The following is a 26,211-nucleotide window of genomic DNA, read 5'->3' as shown; positions in this document are numbered from 1 at the left end:
ATAGTTTATTTCTCAATTATTTGCCATTATACTACTAGCCCTCTCTCTCTCTCTCTCACTCTCTCTCTGTGTGTGTGTGTGTGTGTGTGTGTGTCTCGCTCTCCGTGATACTTAAAGTGTTTCGGATTTGAATATCGACAACAAACAGCTCTTATTACAATTTACGATTAATTCCCTCTACTGATGTGAAGCTGAATGGGTGGATTACAGTCTAGAACTGCGCAGAAATAAAAGACTTGGTTCCTTTCGTTCATTTTAAAGATCCGTTCAATAAGCCGCTCAGGTGGCGCAGCGGTAAAAAGAAACGCACTGCAACCAGGGCTGGCTTCTGAGAAGCGTGGTATCGAATCCAGCCTTGCTTTACCGGTTCGAAGCTGAGTGGCTATATGAGCAACGATTGGCCGGTTGCTCATGTGGGGGGTGGGACAAAGAACCGGATGTGGGTCTCTCTCTGTCAGAATGCGATTGCGTTCTCTGCCGGCTGACTGGAGGCGCTTACACAGAGATGGGAGATGGGTGCCCTTAGGGTGTGTCTTTCCGCATGCAACGCTAGGTGGCGCCAAACTCGTCAATGTGTGGGTGGCAAAGATGCATCTGGCTGCTGCTCGTGTTTCGGAGGGGATACGGGTTAGCTTCAATCACCTCCGTCAGGGCAGGGTTCAGAGAGGAAGCACGATGCTAATTGAACAATTGGATGCGCTAAAAGGGGAGAAAAAGGGGTAAAAAAAAAAAAAAAAAAAAAAAAAAAAAAAGATCCGTTCAATAGAATCGGATCGTTCGCGAACGACTCATCACTAGTATATCTGCAGTTACCACTGACCATTTCAGTGAGTGCGCCTGTTTAGCGGAGCAGCCTCGTGATGTCAGGAACGAGATCAGTGAGATTCAAACGCAGATCTGCTCTGATAAACAGTTGCCATGGTGATGGTGGACGCTGGCGCATTTGGCTGCCGCTACCGTTACCGTATTTTACCGTATTTTATTGTATTTTTATCGTTTTTCGTTTTCATCTTTTTACACACCTTGTGGATCTATTTCTTTTATGTTACTTTTGATACTTTTATTTGTGCTTTTGATACTTTTTGTTCTTTCTACTGTACATCGCGTCTGCGGCCGGTGGTGAACGGTGGATGAGTTTTCCTGGGATCGGCACAATGTTGAACTATTCCGTTGACCAGCTGAGGAAGTTCAACAACTGCACTACTCCATCGTGTATTTCAGTCATCAAACAGCTTGGACTCCTTCGCCGGCCTCGTTATATTCACAGGGGCTCCCGGAGAAAGCTTGTTTATCTTCGAAACGGTAACGCTATTCCATCCTTCTGGTCAGCCGTGCGCACTGTCGCTCCGCAAACACGTCATCAGAGCGCTGCTGCCTTGCACACCAGTAGCGGTGTAGTCTCCATGACAACGCTGTCCACGGAGTGGGATGGGAAACGCGGAGTGGACTTAGCAAATCTCCGTTCTCTTCCTCGTTCCTCACAGCCAACTACACAACAATACCACTTGAAAATGGCATTGCTTAATGTTCGTTCACTCAACACAAAAAGTACTGTACTTAGTGAATTTATATCTGACAGTGAACTAGACTTTTTCTGTCTCACTGAAACTTGGCATAAACCCTTGGATTATTTTACGTTAAATCAGACCACGCCAATGGGATACTCGTATATTGATGAACCTCGTATGGAAGGGCGAGGTGGTGGTGTTGCTGCAGTCTATAGGGATGATATTAAAATAACCACTTTGTCTTTTCCTGCTGCTCTTTCTTTTGAACACCTGGCTTTCAAGTTGTCAGGGCCTACTCCTCTGGTCACTGCTGTAGTTTATCGTCCGCCAAAGCCAAACGCTTCCTTTCTCTCTGATTTTTCAGATTTTTTAACCCAGCTTAGTGCCCTCTCATCCTCTGTACTGCTTATGGGTGATTTTAACATCCATATTGATGACAACAACTGTAAATTTGCCAGGGAATTTTTGGAATTGTTACAGTGTTTTAATTTCACACAACATATACATTTTCCAACTCATAAAAAAGGTCATACTCTTGACCTTGTCTGCTCTACTGGTGTCCTAGTTCATCAGCCGTCCAGCCATGACCTTACTGTCTCTGATCATTTGACAATCATCATGGACATTGAGGTCACTAGGCCCATCACTAGAGCTAAACGTAAAATATCCTTCAGGAATCTTCAATATATCTCTCCCTCTCCCTTCTCAGATTCTCTTGTTAAAAAGATGTCTGTCTGTCCTGTACTGTCTAGTAATTCATCTGACCTTGTCGATTACTATAATGACATACTCGCCTCATGTCTTGATGAGCTGGCTCCTTTGAGAACCAAATTTGTTTCATTTAGTCATTCTGCACCATGGTACACAATTGAGCTTCACCAAATGAAATCCCGTAAACGCCAGCTTGAAAGACTTTATAAGAAAACCGGTCTAACAGTACATTATCAGATTTATTCTGATTATCTTCAACATTACAAAGACGCTCTTACGGCAGCCCGATCCACTTACTATTCCGAACTCATACATGCTGGATCAACAAATCCTAAGACTCTCTTTTCCACAATAAATAAACTTCTCAAACCAGTTGACAATACTACCAATTCCTTTACAGTTGACAAGTGTAACTCTTACCTCTCATTTTTTCAAACAAAAGTTGAGAATATCCACAATTTTCTGACAGTTTCCCCTGTCATCTCTGTTTCTCCGCCTATCTCACCTCAATTTATTACCCAGCCTCTGTCTCAGTTCTCACCTGTGTCTCATTTGGACCTATCTGAGATCTTAACAGGGATGCGAAGCTCCACTTGTGTTTTGGATCCTGCTCCATCAAAACTTGTTAAGGGTTGTTTTCCAGTTATCTCATCACTTATCACAGAGATAATCAATTCCTCTCTTAGTTCTGGCTCAGTCCCTCAATCACTCAAATTGGCTGCTGTTACTCCCATACTTAAAAAACCTGGACTTGACTCTAACATTATGAGTAACTTTCGGCCCATTTCCAATCTTCCATTTCTGTCGAAAATACTGGAACGTGTTGTTGCCTCACAGCTCAAAGATCACCTAAATTCCAATAATCTATTTGAATCATTTCAGTCTGGTTTCCGCCCCCAGCACAGCACTGAGTCAGCCCTCCTCAAAGTCACAAATGACCTTCTTCTTTCCTCAGACTCTGGACAAATTAATATTCTCGTCCTCCTTGATCTTACTGCAGCTTTTGACACCATTAATCACTCCATTCTTCTGTCCCGCCTTGAATCCTCTGTCAACATCACTGGTACTGCCCTTTTGTGGTTAAGGTCATATCTCGTAAACAGACAACAGTTTGTTAATATCAACAATTGTAGTTCTGCCATTGCTCCACTGTCCCAAGGCGTTCCCCAAGGCTCAGTGTTAGGTCCCCTTTTGTTTATTCTTTATATGCTCCCCCTTGGTGACATCATACGTCGGCATGGTTTACATTTCCACTGCTATGCTGATGATATTCAGCTTTACATCTCCTCCAAATCCATTAATACTGAACTTCACTCCACTCTGACAAATTGCATCACTGAAATGAAATTGTGGATGAAAGCTAATTTCCTCAAATTAAACTGTGAAAAATCAGATATGATCATCGTAGGTCCTACAACCCTGGCAAAAACCACAAAAAATTTTCAAATTACCATTGATAATGACACTTTGTCTCCGTCTTCTAACATCCGAAATCTTGGTGTAATTTTTGATAGCAACCTCTCTTTTGACCGCCATGTAAATCACATCACCAAAACTGCTTTCTTTCATCTAAAAAACATAGCACGTCTACGTCCATCACTCTCCTTTTCTGCCGCCGAAACCTTGATTCATGCTTTTATTACATCCAGAATTGATTATTGCAATAGCATCCTTTATGGTACATCTAACAAAATCCTAAAAAAACTTCAGTATATCCAGAATTCAGCTGCTCGCCTCCTTACTCATACTCGCTCCCGTGATCATATTACACCTGTTCTACAAAAACTTCATTGGCTTCCCGTTGCTCAACGCATTCAATTCAAAATTCTTCTATTCACTCACAAAGCTCTCCATAATCAGGCCCCATCCTACCTCACCGACCTGCTCCATCAGCACATTCCCTCCCGTAGCCTTCGCTCTTCTGAGGCTAACCTACTGTCCATACCCTCTAGGACCAAGCACCGGACCTGGGGTGACAGGGCCTTTTCCATAGCTGCTCCATCTTTATGGAATGCTCTCCCCAAACACCTACGAGATTGTCCTGACCTGTCCAAATTCAAGTCACTTCTCAAAACTCATCTATTCAATATGGCATTTAACTTGTAACAACACGAAATAAATGCTTTTATTTTTGCTATTCTTTTTAATAGTTTTTATACTTAGATCACGACAGAAATGTGAAGTCCTAGATCCTAAAACTTGTAAAGTTTTCAGTTTCCTGATTGCATGTAAATCTGTCCTGTTTCTGTCTAATTTTAAGAAATTGTTCTATATTTGTTGTTCTCTCTCATAATTTAGCTAATTTTTAATGAACTGTCTTATGCTGCTCTCTTTGTTTTTATCTTAATTATTCTTGATGTTGATGTACTATTTTGATTTTGTACTATGATTTGTATGGTGTATGTACGTATTTGTTTTGATTATTTGTCTTATGTAAAGCGTCTTTGAGTATCTTGAAAAGCGCTATATAAATAAAATGTATTATTATTATTATTATTATTATAAAAGCGAGAGACCTACTGATAACTTTACTGATAACTTTTCTGAAATTTCGAGATGGAAACCGCGAACGTGAAGTATAGACGTAATGAAGTACGGTGGCTGCGTAGCCCCGAATATTTTTAAAAACACATTCGTTTTAATTAAACTGATTTTATTAAAACAGAATTATAAGAACTTTGAAACAGATTTTATTAGTAATTTCCCAATTTTTTTTAATTTATTTTTTATTTATAATTATTAAATTATTTAATTTTTCGGTGCATGTAATTACTTTTCCGAGATTATCTGGCGTACCACCTCGTGCTGCTTCACGTACCACCAGTGGTACGCGTACCACAGTTTGAGAACCACTGCCCTAGATTATTCTTAGTTTTTTTTCTCAGTTTTATTTATTAGCTTTTTCAGATAATACAATAAGAATGATTCAGTTTACACATTACAGCAATTAAAAATGTGTTGTACAATAAGATGAGAACATTTAAGCGTAAATATGAGTATGCAATGTGGCTATGTTTTCCTGAGAATTAAACAATTCAAGTCAAGTCAAATTTATTTATATAGCGCTTTTTATAACAGACATTGTCTCAAAGCAACTTTACAAAATCCAGGACCAACAGATACAAAAACCCCTGTTGAGCAAGCCGAGGACGACAGTGGCAAGGAAAAACTTCCTTAAAGGAAGAAACTTTGAGAGGAACCAGACTCCTTGGGTGGTCTGGAGGATATTTTAAATAAATAAGATTAACACAAATCATACAAACACAGAATTAAAATGAACTAAAAGTTATAACTAGCAATAAATAAATAAATAATAATAGAGTTATTATTCAGGCCAGTCTGTAATTAAACAATTAACAATTGCATAACAATTAAACGCAAGATAACTAGGTTCACACAGAACAAAAAAAAAACCTGGCCTGTTTCATATTAATGCCACACATGTACAGTATATTACCCCAAATGATGACACTGATAATTTACAAAGGATAAAAAGTAAATGACTGCATTTAGAATCTATCTAATGTGGGTAGAGGCTAGCCAAAAGGATTAGGAATTCAGTTTGGGTAACTAATGGTGTACAGGTGCTCCACATATCTATCTGGGTGTGGGGATACTCACAAGTCCTTGGCTGGTTGCCTCTCAGGTGGAGTTTCCCCAGTAAATGAGAAAGTCGCCTCAATGCGACTTTGGCTTTCAGAGATGAAAACTGTGACTGATGTGTGTGCATATGTGCCCAACAACAGTTCAGTGTATTTGGCCTACTTGGAGATAATGGGTGGAGTTCTGGGAGGGATTCCATGCATTGACTCCATTGTTTTGCTGGGAGACTTCAAACAAATGGTGGGATGTTATTGGACTTCTGTACAAGTCACGGTTTGCCCATAACAAACACCATGTTCAAACACAAAGGTTGCTCATAAGTGTATTTGGTACCAGAGCACTTTGGGTCAGAGGACAATGATCGACTCTGTGGTTGTGTCTTCTGACCTGAGGTCATATGTGTTGGACACACAGGTAAAGAGAGGGGCTGAGCTGTCAACTGATCACCATCTGGTGGTGAGGTGGATCAGATGGCGGAAGAAAATGCCAGACAGACCTGGCAGGCCTAAAAGTATAGTGAGGGTTTATTGGGAAAGGCTGGCGGAGGACTCTGCCCAGATTGATTTCAACTTTCACCTCCGAGAAAACTTTTCACATGTTCCGGAGGAGGTAGGGGACATGGACTTTGAGTGGACCCTGTTCAAGACCTTCATTGTGGAAGCGGCTACATATAGCTGTGGTCAAAAGCTTGTCGGTGCCTGTTATGGAGGCAACCCAAGAACCCAGTGGTGAACACCATTGTTGAGGGAAGCCATCAAACGGAAGAAGGAAGCTTTCTGGGCTTGGCTGGCTCTGGGGACTCCTGAATCTAGACCGGAATTGCTGAAGGCCCTCAATATTGTTGGGCTGTCTTGGCTGACACGCCTTTGCAATATCGCATGGACATCGGTAACAGTGCCTTTGACTTGGCACTTCAAAAAAGGGGACCGGAGAGTGTGTGCCAATTATCGGGGCATTACACTTCTCAGCCTGCCTGGAAAAGTCTATGCTAAGGTTCTGAAAAGGAGAATTCGCCCTATAGTCGAACCTCTGATTTAGGAGGAACAATGTGTATTTCGTCCTGGCCGTGGAACAGTGGACCGTCTACATGTGCTTTATGGATTTGGAGAAGGCTTATGATCGAGTTCCTCGAGATGCCCGGTGGGGGTGGGGGGGTGGGGGGGGGTGTTGTGCTCCAGGAGTGTGGGGTGCTGGGCTCGCTGAGGCGAGCTGTTTAGTCCTTGTACTCTCGGTGTTTGAGTTGTGTTCGCATCCTTGGAAGTAAGTCAGGCATGTTCAATGTGACCATTGGACTCTGTCAGGGGTGTGCCTTGTCTCCACTCCTGTTCCTGATATTCATGGACAGGGTGGCAAGGCGTAGCCTGGGACAGGAGGGCTTCCGTTTTGTGGCTAATGAGGTGTCATCTCTGTTATTTGCAGATAATGTTGTTCTTCTGGCTTCTTCAAGTAGGGGCCTCCAGTGTGCACTTGAGCGGTTTGCAGCTATGTGTGAAGCGGCAGGTATGCAGATCAGCACCTCAAAGTCTGAGGTCATGGTTATCTCCTGGAAAAAGATGGCATGCTCCCTGTGAGTAGGAGGTAAGAACCTACCCCAAGTGAAGGAGTTCAAATATATTGGGGCCTTGTTCTTGATCGACTGTAGATTGGGTGCGGTGTCTGCAGTAATGCGGTCACTCTACATTGTGGTGAAGAGAGAGCTGAGCCGCAAAGCCAAGCTCTCAATTTACTGGTCGATTTATGTCCCTATCCTCACGAGCTTTGGGTAATGACCAAAAGAACGATGTCGTGGATACAAGCGGCTGAAACAAGCTTTCTCCAGTGGGTTGCTGGGCATACTCTCCGTGACCGAGTGAGGAGCTCAGCAATATGGTAGGAGCTCGGAGTAGAACGGAGCTGCTCCTTTGCGTGGAGAGGAGCCAGTTGAGGTGGTTCGGGCATCTGATAAGGATGCCTTCTGGACACCTCCCTTTGGAGATTATATGACTGACACTCTATTAGACTATTAGACACTACCTAGTTGGTCCACCTTGTAGATGTAAAGTCAGAGACGATCACTGCTGCTGTTTGAGCTTTTCATCTTTGAGATTTTCATTAGTGGTCACAGGACGCTGCCCGCGGGGCACTGTTGGCTGGATATATTTTTGGTTGGTAGACTATTCTCAGTCCAGCAGTGACAGTGAGGTGTTTAAAAACTCCATCAGCTGCTGTGTCTTATCCACTCATACCAGCACAACACACACTAACACACCACCACCATGTCAGTGTCACTGCAGTGCAGAGAATGATCCACCACCCAAATAATACCTACTCTGTAGTGGTCCTGGGAGAGTCCTGACCATTGAAGAACAGCATTAGAGGTTGCTAACAAAGCATGCAGAGAAACAGATGGACTACAGTCAGCAATTGTACAACTACAAAGTGCTTCCATATGGTAAGTGGAGCTGATAAAAATGGACAGGTGGACCAACTAGGTAGGAGTGTCTAATAGTGTGGACAGTAAGTGGACACGGTATTTAAAAACTCCAGCAGTGCTGCTATGTCTGATCCACTCATGCCAGCACAACACACACTAACACACCACCACCATGTCAGTGTCACTGCTGTGCTGAGAATGATTCACCACCTAAATAATACCTACTCTGTAATGGTCCTGACAATTGAATAACAGGGTGATGGAAAGCTAAAAAAGTATGTAGAGAAACAGCTGGAATACAGTCAGCAATTGTACAACTACAAAGTGCTTCCATATGGTAAGTGGAGCTGATAAAAATGGACAGTGAGTGGAGTTTGTGCTGTTCTCTGTGCAGCTGGATCCTGGACTTCCTGTCTGATCGACACCAGGTGGTCAGGATGGGAAGCATCACCTTCTCCTCACAGACCCTCAACATCGGAGCTCCCCAGGGCTGCGTTCTGAGTCCCCTGCTCTACTGTCTATACACACATGACTGCACTGCTAGTCACAGCTCCAATGTCATCATCAAATTTGCAGATGACACGACGATCATAGGTCTGATCTCCAACAATGATGAGACAGCCTACAGAGAGGAGGTCAGCTTCCTGACACACTGGTGCCAGGAAAATAACCTTTATCTGAACGTCAACAAGACCAAGAAGCTGATTGTGGACTTCAGGAGGCAGGAGACAATGCACACCCCCATCACCATCAACTGAGCCACGGTGGAGAGGGTCAGCAGCTTCAGGTTCCTCGGGGTCCATATCACTGAGGATCTCACATAAACAGAACACACCACACGGGTGGTGAAGAAGGCCCAACAATGCCTCTTTTTCCTCAGATGGCTCAAGATCGTTTGGCATGAGTACCCGTATCCTCAGGAAATTTTACATGTGCACTGTGGAAAGTGTACTGACAGGCTGCATCACCGTCTGGTACGGGAGCTGCACTGCACTGGAACGGAAAGCCCTGCAGAGGGTCGTACGGACAGCCCAGCATATCACCAGGGTTCAACTGCCAAATCTTCAAGATCTTTACACCAGCCGCTGCCTGAGGAAGACCAGGAGGATTATAAAAGACTCCACCCACCCGAGCCACTGCCTGTTTTTACAGCTGCCGAGCGGCAGGAGGTACAGGAGCATCAGGACCAGAACCAGCCGGTTCCGAGACAGCTTCTTCCCCCGAGCCATCAGACTGCTGAACAGTAATGGACAAGCACACCCCTCATAATCAATACAGTGATCTCCACATGAACCTGTTGTAATTCAGTAATTTCACAATGGAGGTCAAGAATGTGAAGTGCTGCCACCTGGTGACGCCCTGTATGTTTTTTTTCTGTGTAAGTTTCGTTTTCGTTCTGAATAAACACGTGAAACTTCAATAGGTTATGGGCCCAGTCATGTAGTTTAAAAACAGCTGTTTTACACGGTGTTTGTGTGATATAAACGGTGTTGTGGGATTCACAATGGAAGATAAGCTGTTTATAGAGAAGCTGAGTGGACCAGAGAACTGGGCAACATGGAAATTTCAAATGGAGCATCTATTGAAAGCTAAAGGACTGTGGGGCATGGTAATGGAAACGGACAACTTAGCAGCAGATGCTAATGCACAAGCTCGAGCTGAATTCACAAAACAGCAAGAAAAGGCATTTTCTGTGTTAGTGCTGAATGTAAGTACGCACCAGTTGTACCTGATTACAAGCTGTCAGACTCCTAAAGAAGCGTGGGACATGCTAAAAGGACATTTTGAGAGAGATACTCTTGCAAATAAGCTGTTTCTAAAGAAAAAATACTTCAGGTGTGAAATGAAGGAAGGAGAAACCATAACTGAGCATTTAAAACGAATGAAGGAGTTAACTGACAAGCTAGGTGCTATAGGTGCTGTAATTGAAGATGAAGACCAGATTGTAACACTGCTAGGTAGCCTGCCACCAAGCTATGCAACAATTGTGACTGCGTTAGAGACAAAGATGGACAATTTGACACTGCAGTTTGTGCAGCAAGCGTTAATAAATGAAGAGCAAAAACGAGTCCATTCTAACGGTAATGTCAGTAGCGCTGCATCGGGTGGTGCATCAGCTATGTCAACACAAGTTCGCGGAGATATGCAGGCTAATTCTAGGACAGTGGGAGTTGACAGATCTAAATGGAAATGTTATAAGTGTGGTAAGGAAGGACATTTAAAGCGTAATTGTCGAAGTTTGAAAAATAAAAATCAAACCCACAAGGCTAAAAGCATGACATGTGAGGATGCTGAAGACTTGTCTGAGAGTGCATTTGTTGCTAAAGAGGCTAATCAGAATGATATGCCGCAGCAGGTCGAGTGGCTGATCGACTCTGGAGCATCAAAGCACATGACTTGTTGTAAAGAAATTCTTCAAGACTACCAGGAATTCTCCAAACCACAGTCAGTGAAACTGGGTGATGGCAGAGTGGTTGACGCCCAAGGACTTGGTAACGTCAAACTGAAAATGACTTTCAAAGTCAGTGATTTCAAAGATGTCACCATGTATGATGTGCTGTATGTTTCCAAGCTATCTGGGAATCTCTTCTCAGTAGGAGCTGCTGCCAGAAAAGGACATACAGTGCAGTTCAAGAAGTCTAGATGCTACATTCGTGGCAAAGATGGAGATCTTCGAGGAATGGGAACACAGAGATCTGATGGATTGTATCAGCTGGATGTCGAGGGACGTTCGCCCACCTGTCATGGTGCAGCAAGTGCATCAGTAGCAGCCAGTCTATGGCATCAACGACTGGGACACACCACCAAGATAAAGGATCTTAGGACTCTAGTAAGCGGAATGGACTTTTCTGCACAGAAAGAAGTTTCCTTTTGTGAAGCGTGTGTGGAGGGCAAGCTGTCTAGAAAGCCTTTTAAACCAGTGGGAGAAATCCGTTCCAGGCGTAAGCTGCAGCTGATCCATAGTGACGTCTGTGGTCCCATGCAGACTGAATCCATAGGTGGATCAAGGTACTTTGTGACATTTATTGATGACTACTCAAGATGCTGCAAGGTATACTTCATGAAACAGAAAAGTGAAGTGTTTAGCAAGTTCAAAGAATTTGAAAAAACATTCTCCAATGAGTGTGGACAAAAAGTCACAAGACTGAGAACAGACAATGGTGGGGAATACACATCTAAAGAATTTCAAGAATACCTGAAAGCTCAAGGCATCCACCATGAAATGTCTGTACCCCATACACCTCAGCAAAATGGTGTAGCAGAAAGAAAAAATAGGACTGTAGTTGAAGCAGCTAGGAGTATGCTGTCCCATGCTAAGTTACCAAATACTTATTGGGCAGAGGCTGTAGCAACAGCAGCTTACATACAGAACAGGCTGCCCACATCTTTTCTGAAGCAAGAGACACCCTACCAGAGATGGTGTGGCAAAAAGCCAAACATAAGTCACATGAGAGTATTTGGCTGTGTAGCCTATGCTCATGTCCCAGACATAGAGAGAAGGAAGCTGGACAAGAAAGCTGTGAAGCTTCGTTTCGTGGGATATGCAAACAATGCCAAGGGCTATCGCCTGTTTGATGAGGAGAAAAAGAGGATTCTAATTCGTCGGGATGTCATCTTCAATGAATCAGACTTTGACTGGAAACAGGAAGTGGAAGTTTCTTGTTCAGAGATTGAGGTTACCATGAATACAGATGAGAGGGGAGCAACAGGTGATGAGGCAACAGTCAACGAAGCTCCAAAAGAAGGCAGCAGAATCAGAAAGCCTCCGAAGAGGTATGGATATGATGAGTTTGCTGACATAGTGACTGTTGATCATTTTGCTAATGTCTGTTGTGTAAAAGAACCAAGCACACTAAAGGAAGCAATGATGAGTCCTGATGCAAAGGAATGGAAGGAAGCGGCTGACTTGGAGTATGAATCGCTGCTTGAAAATGAAACCTGGAACTTAGTGATTTTACCAAGAGATCGAAAGGCAATAGGATCGAGATGGGTGTTCAAAGTCAAGCATCATAGTGACGGACAAGTAGAGAGGTACAAGTGTAGGCTTGTTGCTAAGGGCTACTCACAGAAGTATGGCATTGACTACGATGAGACTTTTTCACCTGTAGTACGATTCAGTTCAATTCGTACATTGCTGTCATTTGCTGTCCAGAATAACCTACATGTTCACCAGATGGATGTCGTAACTGCATTCCTAAATGGACATCTAGAGGAGGAAATCTACATGGAGCAACCAGAGGGGTATGTAAAACCAGGCCAGGAACACTTGGTGTGTAAACTGAAGAAGTCAATATATGGGCTTAAGCAGTCCCCTCGCTGCTGGAGTAAGGCTTTCACAGAGTTCATGAAGGATATTGAATTTAAACAGAGCACATCAGACCCCTGTGTGTTTGTGAGATCTCGACAGGAACTAGAGATATTGGCTGTTTATGTTGATGATCTGATTTTGATTACAGAATCAATTGAAAGCATGAATAAGTTGAAAGTTGCTCTGAAGAACCGCTACAAGATGAAAGACATGGGTGAGCTGTCCTACATATTGGGCATCTCTGTTGTCCAAGACAAGACAAGGAACTGTGTGTTTCTTCATCAGAAGCATTACATTGAAGCTATTCTTCAGAAATATGGAATGGATAAAACCAATCCAGTTACAACTCCAGCTGACACAAATGTGAAGTTAAAAAGAAATGATGGCATCAGTAAGCCAGTGAACCCAAGTACCTATCAGTCCATTGTAGGTCGTTTGCTGTACGCTGCAATGGCTACAAGACCAGACATTGCACAAGCAGTGAGTGTTGTGTCAAAGTTCAATGCAGATCCAAATACTGCACATCTGACTGCTGTGAAAAGAATTCTTCGCTACTTGAAGGGGACTTTGGACCTCGCTCTCAAGTATGAGCATTCAGAGTCTAAAACTTTAGTCGGGTTCTCAGATGCTGACTGGGCTGGAGATCAAGATGACCGTCGCTCTACAACCGGTAATGTCTTCTTATTGGGTGGAGGAGCAGTGAGTTGGGTAAGCAAGAAACAGTCAACGGTTGCACTGTCAACAGCTGAAGCTGAATACATCGCTCTCAGCCAAGCAGCACAGGAATGTACCTGGCTTACACGACTACTGAGTGATCTTGGAATGGATGCTACGTCTAGTGTGATTCTGGAGGACAACCAAGGAGCTATTGCCATCGTGAAAAATCCAGTTGATCATTCAAGGACAAAGCACATAGACATTCGTTACCACTACATTCGTGAATGTGTGCAGAATGGACAAATTCAACTACAATATTGTCCTACAGATGACATGAAGGCAGATATCTTGACCAAGCCATTAGCAAAGCAAAAGTTTGAGTATCTTAGGAAAGAGATTGGACTTTGCGCAGTGTAATTTTGATAAGGTGTACTGTTTACTAAGTTAAGAGAACTGTAAGAACTGTAAAGAAGGGGAAATCTTTCTAAGTTTAGTTAATAGGACTTATTGTTCCAAAAGTGTTCAGGTTTAACAATTCTAAGTGATAGAATTTGGTTTATTAAAACAAACAAAAAAAAAAACCTCTTAATTTCATTGTAAAATTAAGTGGGAGTGTTGTAATTCAGTAATTTCACAATGGAGGTCAAGAATGTGAAGTGCTGCCACCTGGTGACGCCCTGTATGTTTTTTTTCTGTGTAAGTTTCGTTTTCGTTCTGAATAAACACGTGAAACTTCAATAGAACCCCCACCATACACACCCCACACAACCCATTCTGCACTCTGCACTTTACCATCTGTAATTTATATCTTGCACAATAACTGTACATCTTGGACTTATTATTCCAATTTTATTTTATATATTTATATTCATTCACTTTTCATAATTTTGTACATCTGCACATAAAGAGTCCTGTATATATTGAACAAATGGTGCTAGTTTTTATGTAAGTTAATTTGTATTTTTTTGTAATTAATGTGTATTGCAACTGTGAGGGACTGAGCACCTAAGCATTTCACTCACCTTTCACACCTGTGTTAATGTGACACGACAAAGTTATTTGATTTTTGATTTGAGTTTTTAAACACCTCACTGTTACTGCTGGACTGAGAATAGTCCACCATCCAGCCAACAGCTCCCTGTGACCACTGATGAAGGTCTAGAAGATGACCAACTCAAACAGCAGTGAGCGATCGTCTCTGAATTTACATCTACAAGGTGGACCAACTAGGTAGGAGTGTCTAATAGTGTGGACAGTGAGTAGACACGGTATTTAAAAACTCCAGCAGTGCTGCTATGTCTGATCCACTCATACCAGCACAACACACACTAACACCACCACCATGTCAGTGTCACTGCTGTGCTGAGAATGCTTCACCACCTAAATAATACCTACTCTGTAATGGTCCTGACAATTGAATAACAGGGTGATGGAAGGCTAAAAAAGTATGTCGAGAAACAACTGGACTGCAGTCAGTAATTGTAGAACTACAAAGTGCTTCTGTATGATATAATGGACAGTGAGTGTAGAAACAAGGAGGTGGTTTTAATGTTATGGCTTATCAGTGTATATTCCTTTATTCTCTTCAGAAACACTTTTGAAATGTGTGTCTTTAATACCATTTTATCGTTTAGGTTTCTCAACACGATGAATGATTTTGGCTTTTGCCGCTTTCTAGGGTACCATCAGGATGGACAAGGTACAGTATTCATTTTAAGATTTTTTTTTTTTTTTTTTACTAAGAGCAAAGTAACATTTGCTATATTTTTTATATATTTCATGCTAGTCAAAAATAGCAAGTAGGAAAAGACATGGTACAAAATAAATGCTAAGCAAGTAATGCTTTGATAAGTAATTGAACAACATTTACTTAAACACCAGTAACATTTCTCAACATCCCAACAAGATTAGCAGCATATGCAAGTGTGTGTTTCCAAAGGCACACAGGTGTAAACAGATGAAGCATTCTAAGCATTGTGATATACAAACATTTGTCATTGAGATGCATTATGAAAACCATCCTTTTTACAAGCCGTGATACACAATTCTAACAAACATTCACTGACTGCAGTATTGACAGCCTTTCTCTGTAGGGAGCAGATGTGATACAGGGCCTTGCACAAAATAAATAGAGGCCTCACTGCAGTCACACACAGGTTACTAGTTGGGCATTAAAAAGAGCAAGCGATTCGATACATTAAATACTCTAGAAAGTTCTTTGAAATTATAAAAATAGAGCTTCCAAATAAAAGTATGTGGTCAAAAACATTCAGAAATTGTTAAAAATTTAGTTTACTGCTAGCAGCACAATTCTAATTCTTCACAGGCAAGGACCAGTAGTCTTATACATTTAAGCTATTTACACAAATGGCTTATAGCAAGACTATCAAATCTATTTACATACAAACTCACAGCCAAGCACAGTTGCTCATGAGGACCACTGGGAAGTGTTGTGTACAGTGGTCATTTGTGTAGGGCTGTTGTCACTTTCACTAGCACCAACACCATTACTGCTGGCAGCATTCACACTTGCAGGCAAAAAGTTAGGGGGATTAGGGAAATCATAGGGCATCACAGCTGGGGGCAGAGGCCAGTTTCCTTGTCTAGGGGAGCCATGTACAGGAGTAAGGGGCCGAGTGTAGTTAGGGTAGAAAGAGGGTGTCTGTGGGGGACTTTTCTTGAAGACTGCATCTCTAAACTGGGGGTAAAAGTCTTGGTTCAGTAAGAGAGCATCTCCCTGGAACTAAGAAAAACATTGGTAAAATGCAACATGCAACACTGACAGGTTTAAACAGCTTGTTAAAATGTGTTTTACATAATGTATATGAAGTACAAAAACACCCACCTGAGAATGCTGGGTCGGTGGATTTGGGATCCCAGTTGAGATGTACCTCTCAGACACCCAACTGTTATCTTTCTGGTGCCTCTTAAGTTTCATTCTGCGATTTTGAAACCATGTTTTTACCTTTGAAAGAAGAATATAAATTAATGCGCTATTCACACGACAATGACTTGCATGTAGATGTAAGAGGTTTTTAGGCATGCCTGCTTGTAGGTGAGCCCGGTAAGTCCTGCTAGAGTTTTCATCTCAGCGGGTGTTAGGTATCTCTGCACGTTAAAGCGGTCGTTTAGCGCACTCATCTGGCCTTCAGAAAACGAAGTGCGTGCTTTCGCCTTGCGTGGCTGTGGTGCCATCACTCGTCCAGGGGAAGATGGAACAGCCGTGGGTGACGACTGCGGCCCACATTCTCCCTCCACTTTTATACCGCTTGGATTCTGTGAGGGCACTACATGCGAACTAGTGACGGGTTCTCTACCACCGGGACTTCTGCCGTCGGTCTCATAGACCTGGTCTTTCTTGACCCAGTCTGGAATGTCATGGTCGACTTGGGCAGCATTGCTCTCTCGACTTATGCCTGAGCTCCAGGAATCTGAATTAAGAGGTGGAAAAAGTAAAGCATCACACTAAGAAGGGAAAGCACTGGTGAATGCTTGTGCAAGCACGTTGAAACATTAACCATAGCAATCATAACATTTAACAGCTATATCCCAGCTAACACAGAACGTTCCCGTAACGTTAGATTTTGGTTCCCCTATGGTTATTTTTAGGGAATCATCCCATAACGTTATGGGAACGTTCTATTTTCGTTTAAAAAATTAGCGCTGTTCCCGGAACGTTCCGGGAACTATGAAACCGAACGTTCTCTCATGGTTTTATGAGAACTAACAGAGAACGTTATCTAAAAAAGTTGCCTTAAGGTTTTCTTTCTTATGTGTTTAAAGTAACGTTCCAGTAACGTTCCCAGAAGGTTTTCTTATGACCTTTAAAGTTTTTTGGTAGGAACTTACCAAAAAAACAGCCTTTTGCTTGAGACGGTCCATGTAGATCAACCTTTACTTACAAGTACCAACTATAAAACTATGAAACCTAACGTTCTCTCATGGTTTTATGAGAACTAACAGAGAACGTTAGGTAAAGCTTGTATAAGGTTTTATTTCTTATGTGTATAAAGTATCGTTCCAGTAACGTTCCCAGAAGGTTTCGAAGTTAACCCAGCTAGCACAATCATCTGGCCCAGTTCCCACATTTCTATCGGCACAGTCGGCCGAGTGTCAGAATCGGCCAGAATCAAGGTAGCCAGATCCGGCCCAGTTGTTACCACAGCTATGTTTGGCTGGTGCTCGTAGAAACGCGTGCGCGCCGACGCTGGTTGTCCGGCTGTGGCCCAGCGTCCAGTCTCTGATTCAGCGGCAGCAGAACGAGCGTCACATAGCAACAGTGCGACGCGAGCCGTTGAAGAAGAGGAATCGTTCGTTCGAGGTAAATAAACATTTAATCTTAACAACTTTTTACTTAGTAAAATGTAAGCAGAAAGTATATTAATGAGTTTTGGATTAAGAACAATTTGGAAATGGAAACTGTTTATGGTAATGTTATCTAGTGAGTTTTAGGTTAACTGGTAGTCTGAACTGAAACACTTCAGGTAACGTTAGCTAAAAGGCTAACAGTTTCTAGCATTAGACAACAGCTGCTAAATAATTAAAGTTCATTGAATACTGTGGATAACGTAAACTTAAAAGCTACAATAAGCAACAAGAACAACAACAACAATAATAGTAATAGAATAATAAGCAACAGACGACCTACCATCTCTGACTACATCCACAAGGTGGACCAACAAAGCAGGTGTGTATAATTTAAGAGTGGACAGTGAGTGGACACGGTATTTGAAAACTCCAGCAGCGATGCTGTGTCTGATCCAGTCATATAAGCACAACACACAGTAACACACCACCAACCACGTCAGTGTCACTGCAGTGCTGAGAATAATCCACCACCTAAATAATACCTGCTCCGAGGTGGTCATGTGGAGGTCCTGACTATTGAAGAATAAGGTAAAAAGGGGCTAACAAAGTATGCAGAGTAACTGATGGACGACAGTGGAACTGTAGAGCTACAAAGTGCACCTATAGATAGATAACTTTATTAATCCCATAGGGAAAGTCAGTAAATGGTTAGTAAACTATATGGTTAGTGGAGCTGATAGAAAAAGAGTATACATACAAAGTTTTAATGTTATGGCTGATCGTATATAATTTTATAACCCAAAGATTGTCCCTTGTATTTTTTGTAGATATTCAAGTGTCCACTACCATCACTGAGCCACATTTGCTTATTCACCTCTCATACATGAGTAAAAACTATGAACACTACTCTGCAGCATCTAACAGCCGGTGTAGATCATCAGCCAAGGTCACAAGATCCAGCAAGAAGGTTCTGGGTTTGATCCACAGGTGGGGCGGTCTGGGTCATTTCTGTGTTGTTTGCATGTTCTCCCCATGTCCGCATAGGTTTCATCCGGGTGCTCCGGTTTCCTCCCACAGTCCAAAGACATGCAAGTGAGGTGAATTGGAGACACTAAATTGTTCATGACTGTTTGATATAACCTTGAGAACTGATTAATCTTGTGTTATGAGTAACTACCATTCCTGTCATGAATGTAACCAAAGTGTAAAACGATGTTAAAATCCTAATAAACAAACAAACAGTACTTCTTTATATTGTGTGTATATGTGTGTGTGTGTGTGTGTGTGTGTATATATATATATATATATATATATACACAGTGTATCACAAAAGTGAGTACACCCCTCACATTTCTGCAGATATTTAAGTATATCTTTTCATGGGACAACACTGACAAAATGACACTTTGACACAATGAAAAGTAGTCTGTGTGCAGCTTATATAACAGTGTAAATTTATTCTTCCCTCAAAATAACTCAATATACAGCCATTAATGTCTAAACCACCGGCAACAAAAGTGAGTACACCCCTAAGAGACTACACCCCTAAATGTCCAAATTGAGCACTGCTTGTCATTTTCCCTCCAAAATGTCATGTGATTTGTTAGTGTTACTAGGTCTCAGGTGTGCATAGGGAGCAGGTGTGTTCAATTTAGTAGTACAGCTCTCACACTCTCTCATACTGGTCACTGAAAGTTCCAACATGGCACCTCATGGCAAAGAACTCTCTGAGGATCTTAAAAGACGAATTGTTGCGCTACATGAAGATGGCCAAGTCTACAAGAAGATTGCCAACACCCTGAAACTGAGCTGCAGCACAGTGGCCAAGATCATCCAGCATTTTCAAAGAGCAGGGTCCACTCAGAACAGACCTCGCGTTGGTCGTCCAAAGAAGCTGAGTGCACGTGCTCAGCGTCACATCCAACTGCTGTCTTTGAAAGATAGGCGCAGGAGTGCTGTCAGCATTGCTGCAGAGATTGAAAAGGCGGGGGGTCAGCCTGTCAGTGCTCAGACCATACGCCGCACACTACATCAAATTGGTCTGCATGGCTGTCACCCCAGAAGGAAGCCTCTTCTGAAGTCTCTACACAAGAAAGCCCGCAAACAGTTTGCTGAAGACATGTCAACAAAGGACATGGATTACTGGAACCATGTCCTATGGTCTGATGAGACCAAGATTAATTTGTTTGGTTCAGATGGTCTCAAGCATGTGTGGCGGCAATCAGGTGAGGAGTACAAAGATAAGTGTGTCATGCCTACAGTCAAGCATGGTGGTGGGAATGCCATGGTCTGGGGCTGCATGAGTGCAGCAGGTGTTGGGGAGTTACATTTCATTGAGGGACACATGAACTCCAATATGTACTGTGAAATACTGAAGCAGAGCATGATCCCCTCCCTCCGGAAACTGGGTCGCAGGGCAGTGTTCCAGCATGATAATGACCCCAAACACACCTCTAAGACGGCCACTGCTTTATTGAAGAGGCTGACGGTAAAGGTGATGGACTGGCCAAGCATGTCTCCAGACCTAAACCCAATAGAACATCTTTGGGGCATCCTCAAGCGGAAGGTGGAGGAGCGCAAAGTCTCGAATATCCGCCAGCTCTGTGATGTCATCATGGAGGAGTGGAAAGGCACTCCAGTGGCAACCTGTGAAGCTCTGGTAAACTCCATGCCCAGGAGAGTTAAAGCAGTTCTGGGAAATAATGGTGGCCACACAAAATATTGACACTTCAGGAACTTTCACTAAGGGGTGTACTCACTTTTGTTGCCGGTGGTTTAGACATTAATGGCTGTATATTGAGTTATTTTGAGGGAAGAATAAATTTACACTGTTATATAAGCTGCACACAGACTACTTTTCATTGTGTCAAAGTGTCATTTTGTCAGTGTTGTCCCATGAAAAGATATACTTAAATATCTGCAGAAATGTGAGGGGTGTACTCACTTTTGTGATACACTGTATATATATAGTTTACTTTTATAATTATTATTCTTATATGCAATTATATGTTATTTTCTATGTATAGTATTCATATAGCTGTCATTTTGGTTCACTTTTGTAATTGGTCTTATTTATAATATTCTGATTATTATTATTATACTACTTGCTGCAATTATCTTAATAAAATACTTTCTACTGCACAATCTGTAGTTAATCCGTAGCATCTGTAGTTAATCTGTAGCATAAATCTACTATTTTATCTATGAGGATGTGAAAGGAGAAGAAAACGGTAAATAAATGGTATCGTAGTGTTTCGGGGGCTATTTCGGCCCAGTTATGGGAGAGTCGGCGGAGATCTGGCATCCGGATTTGGGCCAGTGTATTTGGCCCGATTCTGGGCAGTCATTCAAAAAGAGTCAGAGCCGACACGGGCTGCCGGTGTTACCGGAGTGTTATTGCAAGGTTGCCTAAAGTTTTCAATAATTTAAAGGTTAGTACAAGGTTCCCTTAAGGTTTCAATAATTGTAAGGTTACGGGAACGTTAGGGGAACGTTCCCACAACTATAATGCACAACCAAACGGGAACGTTCTATTTCCGTAAAGAAAACTTTCCTGGGGAACCAAAGGGCAACCAAAATGATCTGTTCCCAGAACGTTCTGGGAACCAAAAATTGTTAGCTGGGATTTAACTGAGACAGTCAAAGTCAGCAGGCAGGGTTAAGAATGAGGTCCGGCGTTAGATGTATTTGTTTAATTCAGCCTGTTAGACAACATTATAGAAGTATATGATATTATAATACATATAAAGACAGTATTGAACAAATTACTTAAATAATAAATCGTTTTGGTACCATTAAAACTAGTATATTTACATATGTACACGCGTGTTATTTACTAAACGATGAATACATAATACTACGCAGCTTTTGGTATATTTGTGTAATTTCATAAAAAGATAAAAACCTGGTGTGTGGGTTTCCGAATCACTTGGTGAGTCACTCCCTGTCCGGTCCTGCTCCTTGTTCCGCTGCTCATGTTGGACCCGGTTGTGAGAAAAAAAAAGTCGCCCGTTCTGGGTGTGCGTCTGGGAGTCTGCATAATACATGACAGAGTTCTGAAAATGGCCGCATGTGGTCGTGTTGTACTCGGGACTCCCTGGTGGAGTTTGGGACGATTGAGTCTGAGAGGAGTAGTATCTCCCGGTTACGCCTGAAGTAGAGCCGTAGGCCTCTGTCCAGGTCATATTAGGGTGAGTTTGATCAGGTCCTTGAGGGTACATTAAACCATATGCGTAAGCGTGGTACGACGGGCTGTAGTTATAGCTCATTGGAATCGTCCAGTCTGCCATCTATGTAAAACCTGAATTAATTAAACGGGAGATTAACAAAATGGTTTATATCAATCGCACAAAATACCACCTACAAGTGAAGCTAACAACCAGAATCTCTATTTGCAAAGAGCAAAGAGCAAAGAGCAAATCTCCCCCCCCCCTTAATCCAGGTGTACAGATTTTGCAGCTAGGCCCTCCCATTACCTAAACGAGCTTAATCGTGCTTTCAGGTGGATTTATAAAGCCAGGTGTGTGGGTGGGGTGGGTGGAGTAGGAGAGTTAGCGTTCAGACCAATCAGGAGTAGACATGAAGAGGAAGACGCTTAAAATTTACCTAGTTGAATTCTCACCCCTCGTCAACTCGTCCTCTTTAGAACTAAGAAAACACACAAATTAAAAAAAATCTTACCAAGCGATATCTGGATAAATAAACAATTGCAATATGTCACAATTATAAGTTTAAGTAGTACAACTTTAGTACACAGTTTAATTTAAATACCCTGGCATTAAATTATTTCTGTGTTTGTAAACCAAGCATCTTGTACACGCAGTGTTAACCACAAGTTTCCAATAAATGTAATTAGTTTGAACATGTATTTACTAATTTGTTTAGAGATACATATAGATTTTTTTTATCTATATAAAATGTACAGGTCTGCATTTTTAAATGCACAGTTGATACAGCTTGTTCGGCACACAGCGATTTAAATGCACGACTCGGGTTTGCCTTATCATTTATATAAAGTTTACATTAATTTAATTTGCTCCAGGTAAATGAGCAAAAGCACGAGCATAAGCAAAGCGCGGAACCAGAACTCGTAGTGAATTGCTTTATTTATTTTTTTAAATTGTGAATTAATTAATTTTTTTTTATTTTTGCATTTGCAAATACAAAATCTATTTTTGTACAGTTGCGTAGTTAATATTTTTATTTCAGTCATGGAGCCATATTAAGAACTTTAATGTAAATGATAATGATTTGCAGAGTCATTCTTTAAGATTGTTTACCATGTGTGCTTGGTTCAATAAAAATGTATGCTTCAATTAAATGTAAAAGAGGGAGGTTGACATGTCTATAGAGTTATAACAAAACACAGAAAAATGCAATATGATGTAATTTCTTTATTTTAAATAACTGTTACACATCAAAATTAAATGTTTTAATGTATATGTAGATAGTAATATAAAAATTTAACGTTGACACAGTAAAATAAGTAGGCCTACCATATAATTGGAGTTGTATGACAAAATTTAAATGTTGACACCGATTACTGACTGCTTACTTAATTATTTCAATATTGTCAGTGTAAAATATTTGCTTTTGAATGTGTTTTTAATGTTAAAACAATGGGTGGTAATGTGGTTGTTTTCGCATCATTAAAACCGTTTTGTCCGTTGATGTGGTATAATATGCTTACATTATGACATTAAATTCATGTGCAAATAGCCCATTATCATTTGGCGTGTCTGTAAACATGGTGATTTTAAACAAAGAACAGCAATAGTTCTCAATTATCATGTAATGGCGCTAATTCCAAAACGTTCGTGGTATTTAGGTTGAGACTTATTTTGCTGTTCACAAAACGTTATTTAGGCTTTTGCAAACAGATCACGAAAAACGTCCTGGCAGTCGTGAATTTTTAAATGGTTTATTTTTGTCTTTCGTGTTTGCGCGCATGTGTTTATAAATATAAAATTGACTTGGTCAGAAATATTAGGGGATTTGGTAGTGTAGAATGTTCATTTGGTAGTGTAGAAGTCCTAAATGTCGGCTCCGTTTTATAGCATTGTTAGGTCCTAGGATTATCTTTAGAAAGTGCATGAAACTGTGATCTCCCTGCCAAAGTCAATAAGCAAATCCGAAGTGTTAACGAATACCTACAGAATATTTGTGCTATAAATACAGCAGCGACAAGGTCACTGTCCACAGTAAAGCAAGCCTTATGTTGCAAAGGGCTTACATGCTGCTATGCAAGAAAAAGTCTCTGTTCCAAAACCAGCACCATAAAGACAGAACAGGCAAACATCATTTGAAAGAACGTTTTGTAATTAGATTAGAACAGCATTTTTGCCAGTGAAACTGGTTAGTTGCAATATAATGGGAAAAAACTCTTTAATTTATTTCAGCTTCAATTGGGTATTTCAATAGGACAGTATCTTGAATGAATCAAGATGAATCATATCTTGAATGAATAAGGCTAAAATTAAGCAGTCAAAATGGCCTTCCCCAAGTCTTGACTTTTTAAAATATTTTATTCTTTTTGAATTTATTTGATTTTATTATTTAATTTTGAATCTTTTATTTAAGTCTTAAATATTAAGAAAATGCAAACTGCATTTTTATTTTATTTGCATGTTACATACTGCCCCAACCTTTTCTGATTTGGGGTTATACAACATCTGACCATGAGCTTATCTATTCATGTGATGATGTAGACAGTTTTGTAACATAAGTGGTTAAAATACTGGACTAGTTGCCAGTTCAGCTGCAACATGGCTTACAGTGCATGTGCTATCCAGATCTGTGTGGAGCATCATGAAGAGGTAAATTACACAATGGCAGGCAAAGACTGTTTAAGCAGCTGTCTTGTATCAAGCAATAATGTGCAAAATTGCAAATTACAAAACTGCAATAATTAGTTTTTTCAGTTCCTAAAAAATATAAAGTGTAATCAACAGGAAGGAAGATGTAACGCAGTGGTAAACATGCCTCTGTCCTAACTTTTTCTGAGCATTGCAAGCATCAAATTTAAACTGGTTCATATAAACAGAATATTTAAGTTGGAAATCTTTTTTGTACATTTGGCAGTTAAATAAAGGTTCGAGAGAATTACCAAATCACTGATTTTTGTTCTTATTGCATAGTTGGGGTTTGTACAGCAAAAGACTGTTGATTTTCCCAAATTAGCAAATAGCTAAGAATGTATCTAAGCAGTGAAAAATGCTCATCTCCACAATCAGAAAAAAGAAGTTTAAAGCAACTAAAGATAATAAATATCTATTTGAAATGAATTTATGTTTATTTTAATTGCACACACAGAAAATTTTTGTGGCCAAAGAATGTCCAAAGATCACAGATGAAAAATTGTAGACACTAGTTAGGTCTTGTGGTCAGAACATCTTTTTAACTATTAAATGCTTCCTATATAACCAACATTTTAGGGATGGTTGCCAGAAAAAAATCCTTACTACTAAAAGGAGAATGCCCTAAATGCAAAATGAAGGGGTGCTAATAATTTTGGCAGAGATAGGATATGTTTTTTTCCCTCTTTTTGTTAATACAGTATTTGTAAGATCAAAATAAAAGATCAAAAGGACGAGTTAAGTATAAAATGTTTTTGTTTATGTTTTCCAGGGGTGAAACTATTTGTAAAAGGCACTGTATTCATGTTGTATATATATATATATATATATTTTTTTTTTTTTTTTTTTTTTTTTATTATATTATGATCTGCTTCATACATTTGGGTATAGATCAGTGTTAAACTGGACATGCTTTGTGGTGATGTTCGCTATATGGTTAGTAAGTCTTAGTACCAGCTGGCTGAAGCATTTGATTTTTTTAAAGGGTTCTTTAAAAATGATAAAGATCATGCAAACAGTTTGTTCCAGATTTAACCATTTTGCACCAATAGTGTGCTAAACTTATTCCACCTCTTTCATAACTGATTTTTCTATAGTCCACAAGTTATTTTAAAGTCTGATATTTTATTTATTATTATGTTCAAAGTTTTTCAACCAGTTTATCAAGGTCAGGGTCGCGGCGGGAATGGGAATAACCAGGGCAAGATGCCAATTTGGCTTTGGTTACCTTCCTCCTGACACACAGCCATTCATGCCTGTGTAGACGCCTAGCCGACCAACGGCGGTTGTCAATGGTGGTGGGCTAGCGTAACTGCGCCACCCGAGCGCAACTGGAACGGTACAGTAAAATATCAGCAAGTGAGACCTCCACGTCTATAAGCGTCGCTGTTTAGACGGTTCCCTACGGTTTAATGCCTTTGCACGGTTCTCTGTTTCTTTAACAGCGCGACTCCTGTGTTTCTTCCATTTTATTTCGCGTGCTTGGATTAGACTTAGTTTAGTAGATAAAAGTTTGTTAACGAACGTGTTTAGTAATCATTGATAGCTTCATCGGGGGAAAAAGCCAAAAACAACACTGACGTAGTGACACAGTTAATCTAAACTAATTTAAAGTCAACTTTGCCAGACGCAATCAGTTACGTATCGGTAGTCCCCGATCAGATCCCACGTTGTTTAACCAACCTGGTCTGTCTTGCTTCTTGTCATCTGCTAGCCTGTGTCAGTAGTAATAGTGTGACTTGTACTGTGATTTCGGCAGTATGTCTGAAGAATTGGAACACATCTTATCTCAGCTTATACAACCCGATAATGCAGCTATTCAGAAGGTATCTAGACGCATTTTTATTT

General features: G+C 41.0%; 2 protein-coding genes across 2 annotated transcripts in view; one reads left to right on the top strand and one right to left on the bottom strand.

Moving 5' to 3' along the window:
• Window positions 1–15,629: 15,629 nt before the first annotated feature.
• Window positions 15,630–21,798, bottom strand: nanog (nanog homeobox). Its single transcript, XM_062991976.1, has 4 exons — window positions 21,414–21,798; window positions 16,247–16,632; window positions 16,047–16,166; window positions 15,630–15,944 (listed from the first exon to the last, which is right to left on the bottom strand). The coding sequence occupies exons 1-4, from the start codon at window positions 21,796–21,798 to the stop codon at window positions 15,630–15,632; spliced, it is 1,206 nt and encodes a 401-aa protein (XP_062848046.1).
• A 4,092-nt stretch (window positions 21,799–25,890) lies between these two features.
• The window catches only part of ipo4 (importin 4), a 42,507-nt gene continuing 42,186 nt past the window's right edge, over window positions 25,891–26,211 (top strand). Inside the window, exon 1 of the mRNA XM_062991048.1 lies at window positions 25,891–26,189. Coding sequence (XP_062847118.1) covers window positions 26,124–26,189 — 66 coding nt within the window. The 5' untranslated portion in view covers window positions 25,891–26,123. The remainder of the gene's footprint in view (window positions 26,190–26,211) is intronic.

This window comes from Trichomycterus rosablanca, chromosome 3 (assembly GCF_030014385.1).
Source record: "Trichomycterus rosablanca isolate fTriRos1 chromosome 3, fTriRos1.hap1, whole genome shotgun sequence".
Lineage (NCBI taxonomy): Eukaryota > Metazoa > Chordata > Actinopteri > Siluriformes > Trichomycteridae > Trichomycterus > Trichomycterus rosablanca.
Note: the sequence above shows the minus strand (reverse complement) of the source record. Positions and strands in the feature narration are given on the sequence as shown.

Bases quoted from the DNA above. Each gene is read 5' to 3' on its own strand.
- nanog (XM_062991976.1), bottom strand. From the start codon at position 21,798: ATGGCAGACTGGACGATTCCAATGAGCTATAACTACAGCCCGTCGTAC. The intron at 16,633-21,413 runs GTTTTTATCTTT...CTCTTAATTCAG, and splicing joins TTCGGAAACCCACACACCAG to ATTCCTGGAGCTCAGGCATA. The intron at 15,945-16,046 runs GTGGGTGTTTTT...TGTTTTTCTTAG, and splicing joins CACCGACCCAGCATTCTCAG to TTCCAGGGAGATGCTCTCTT.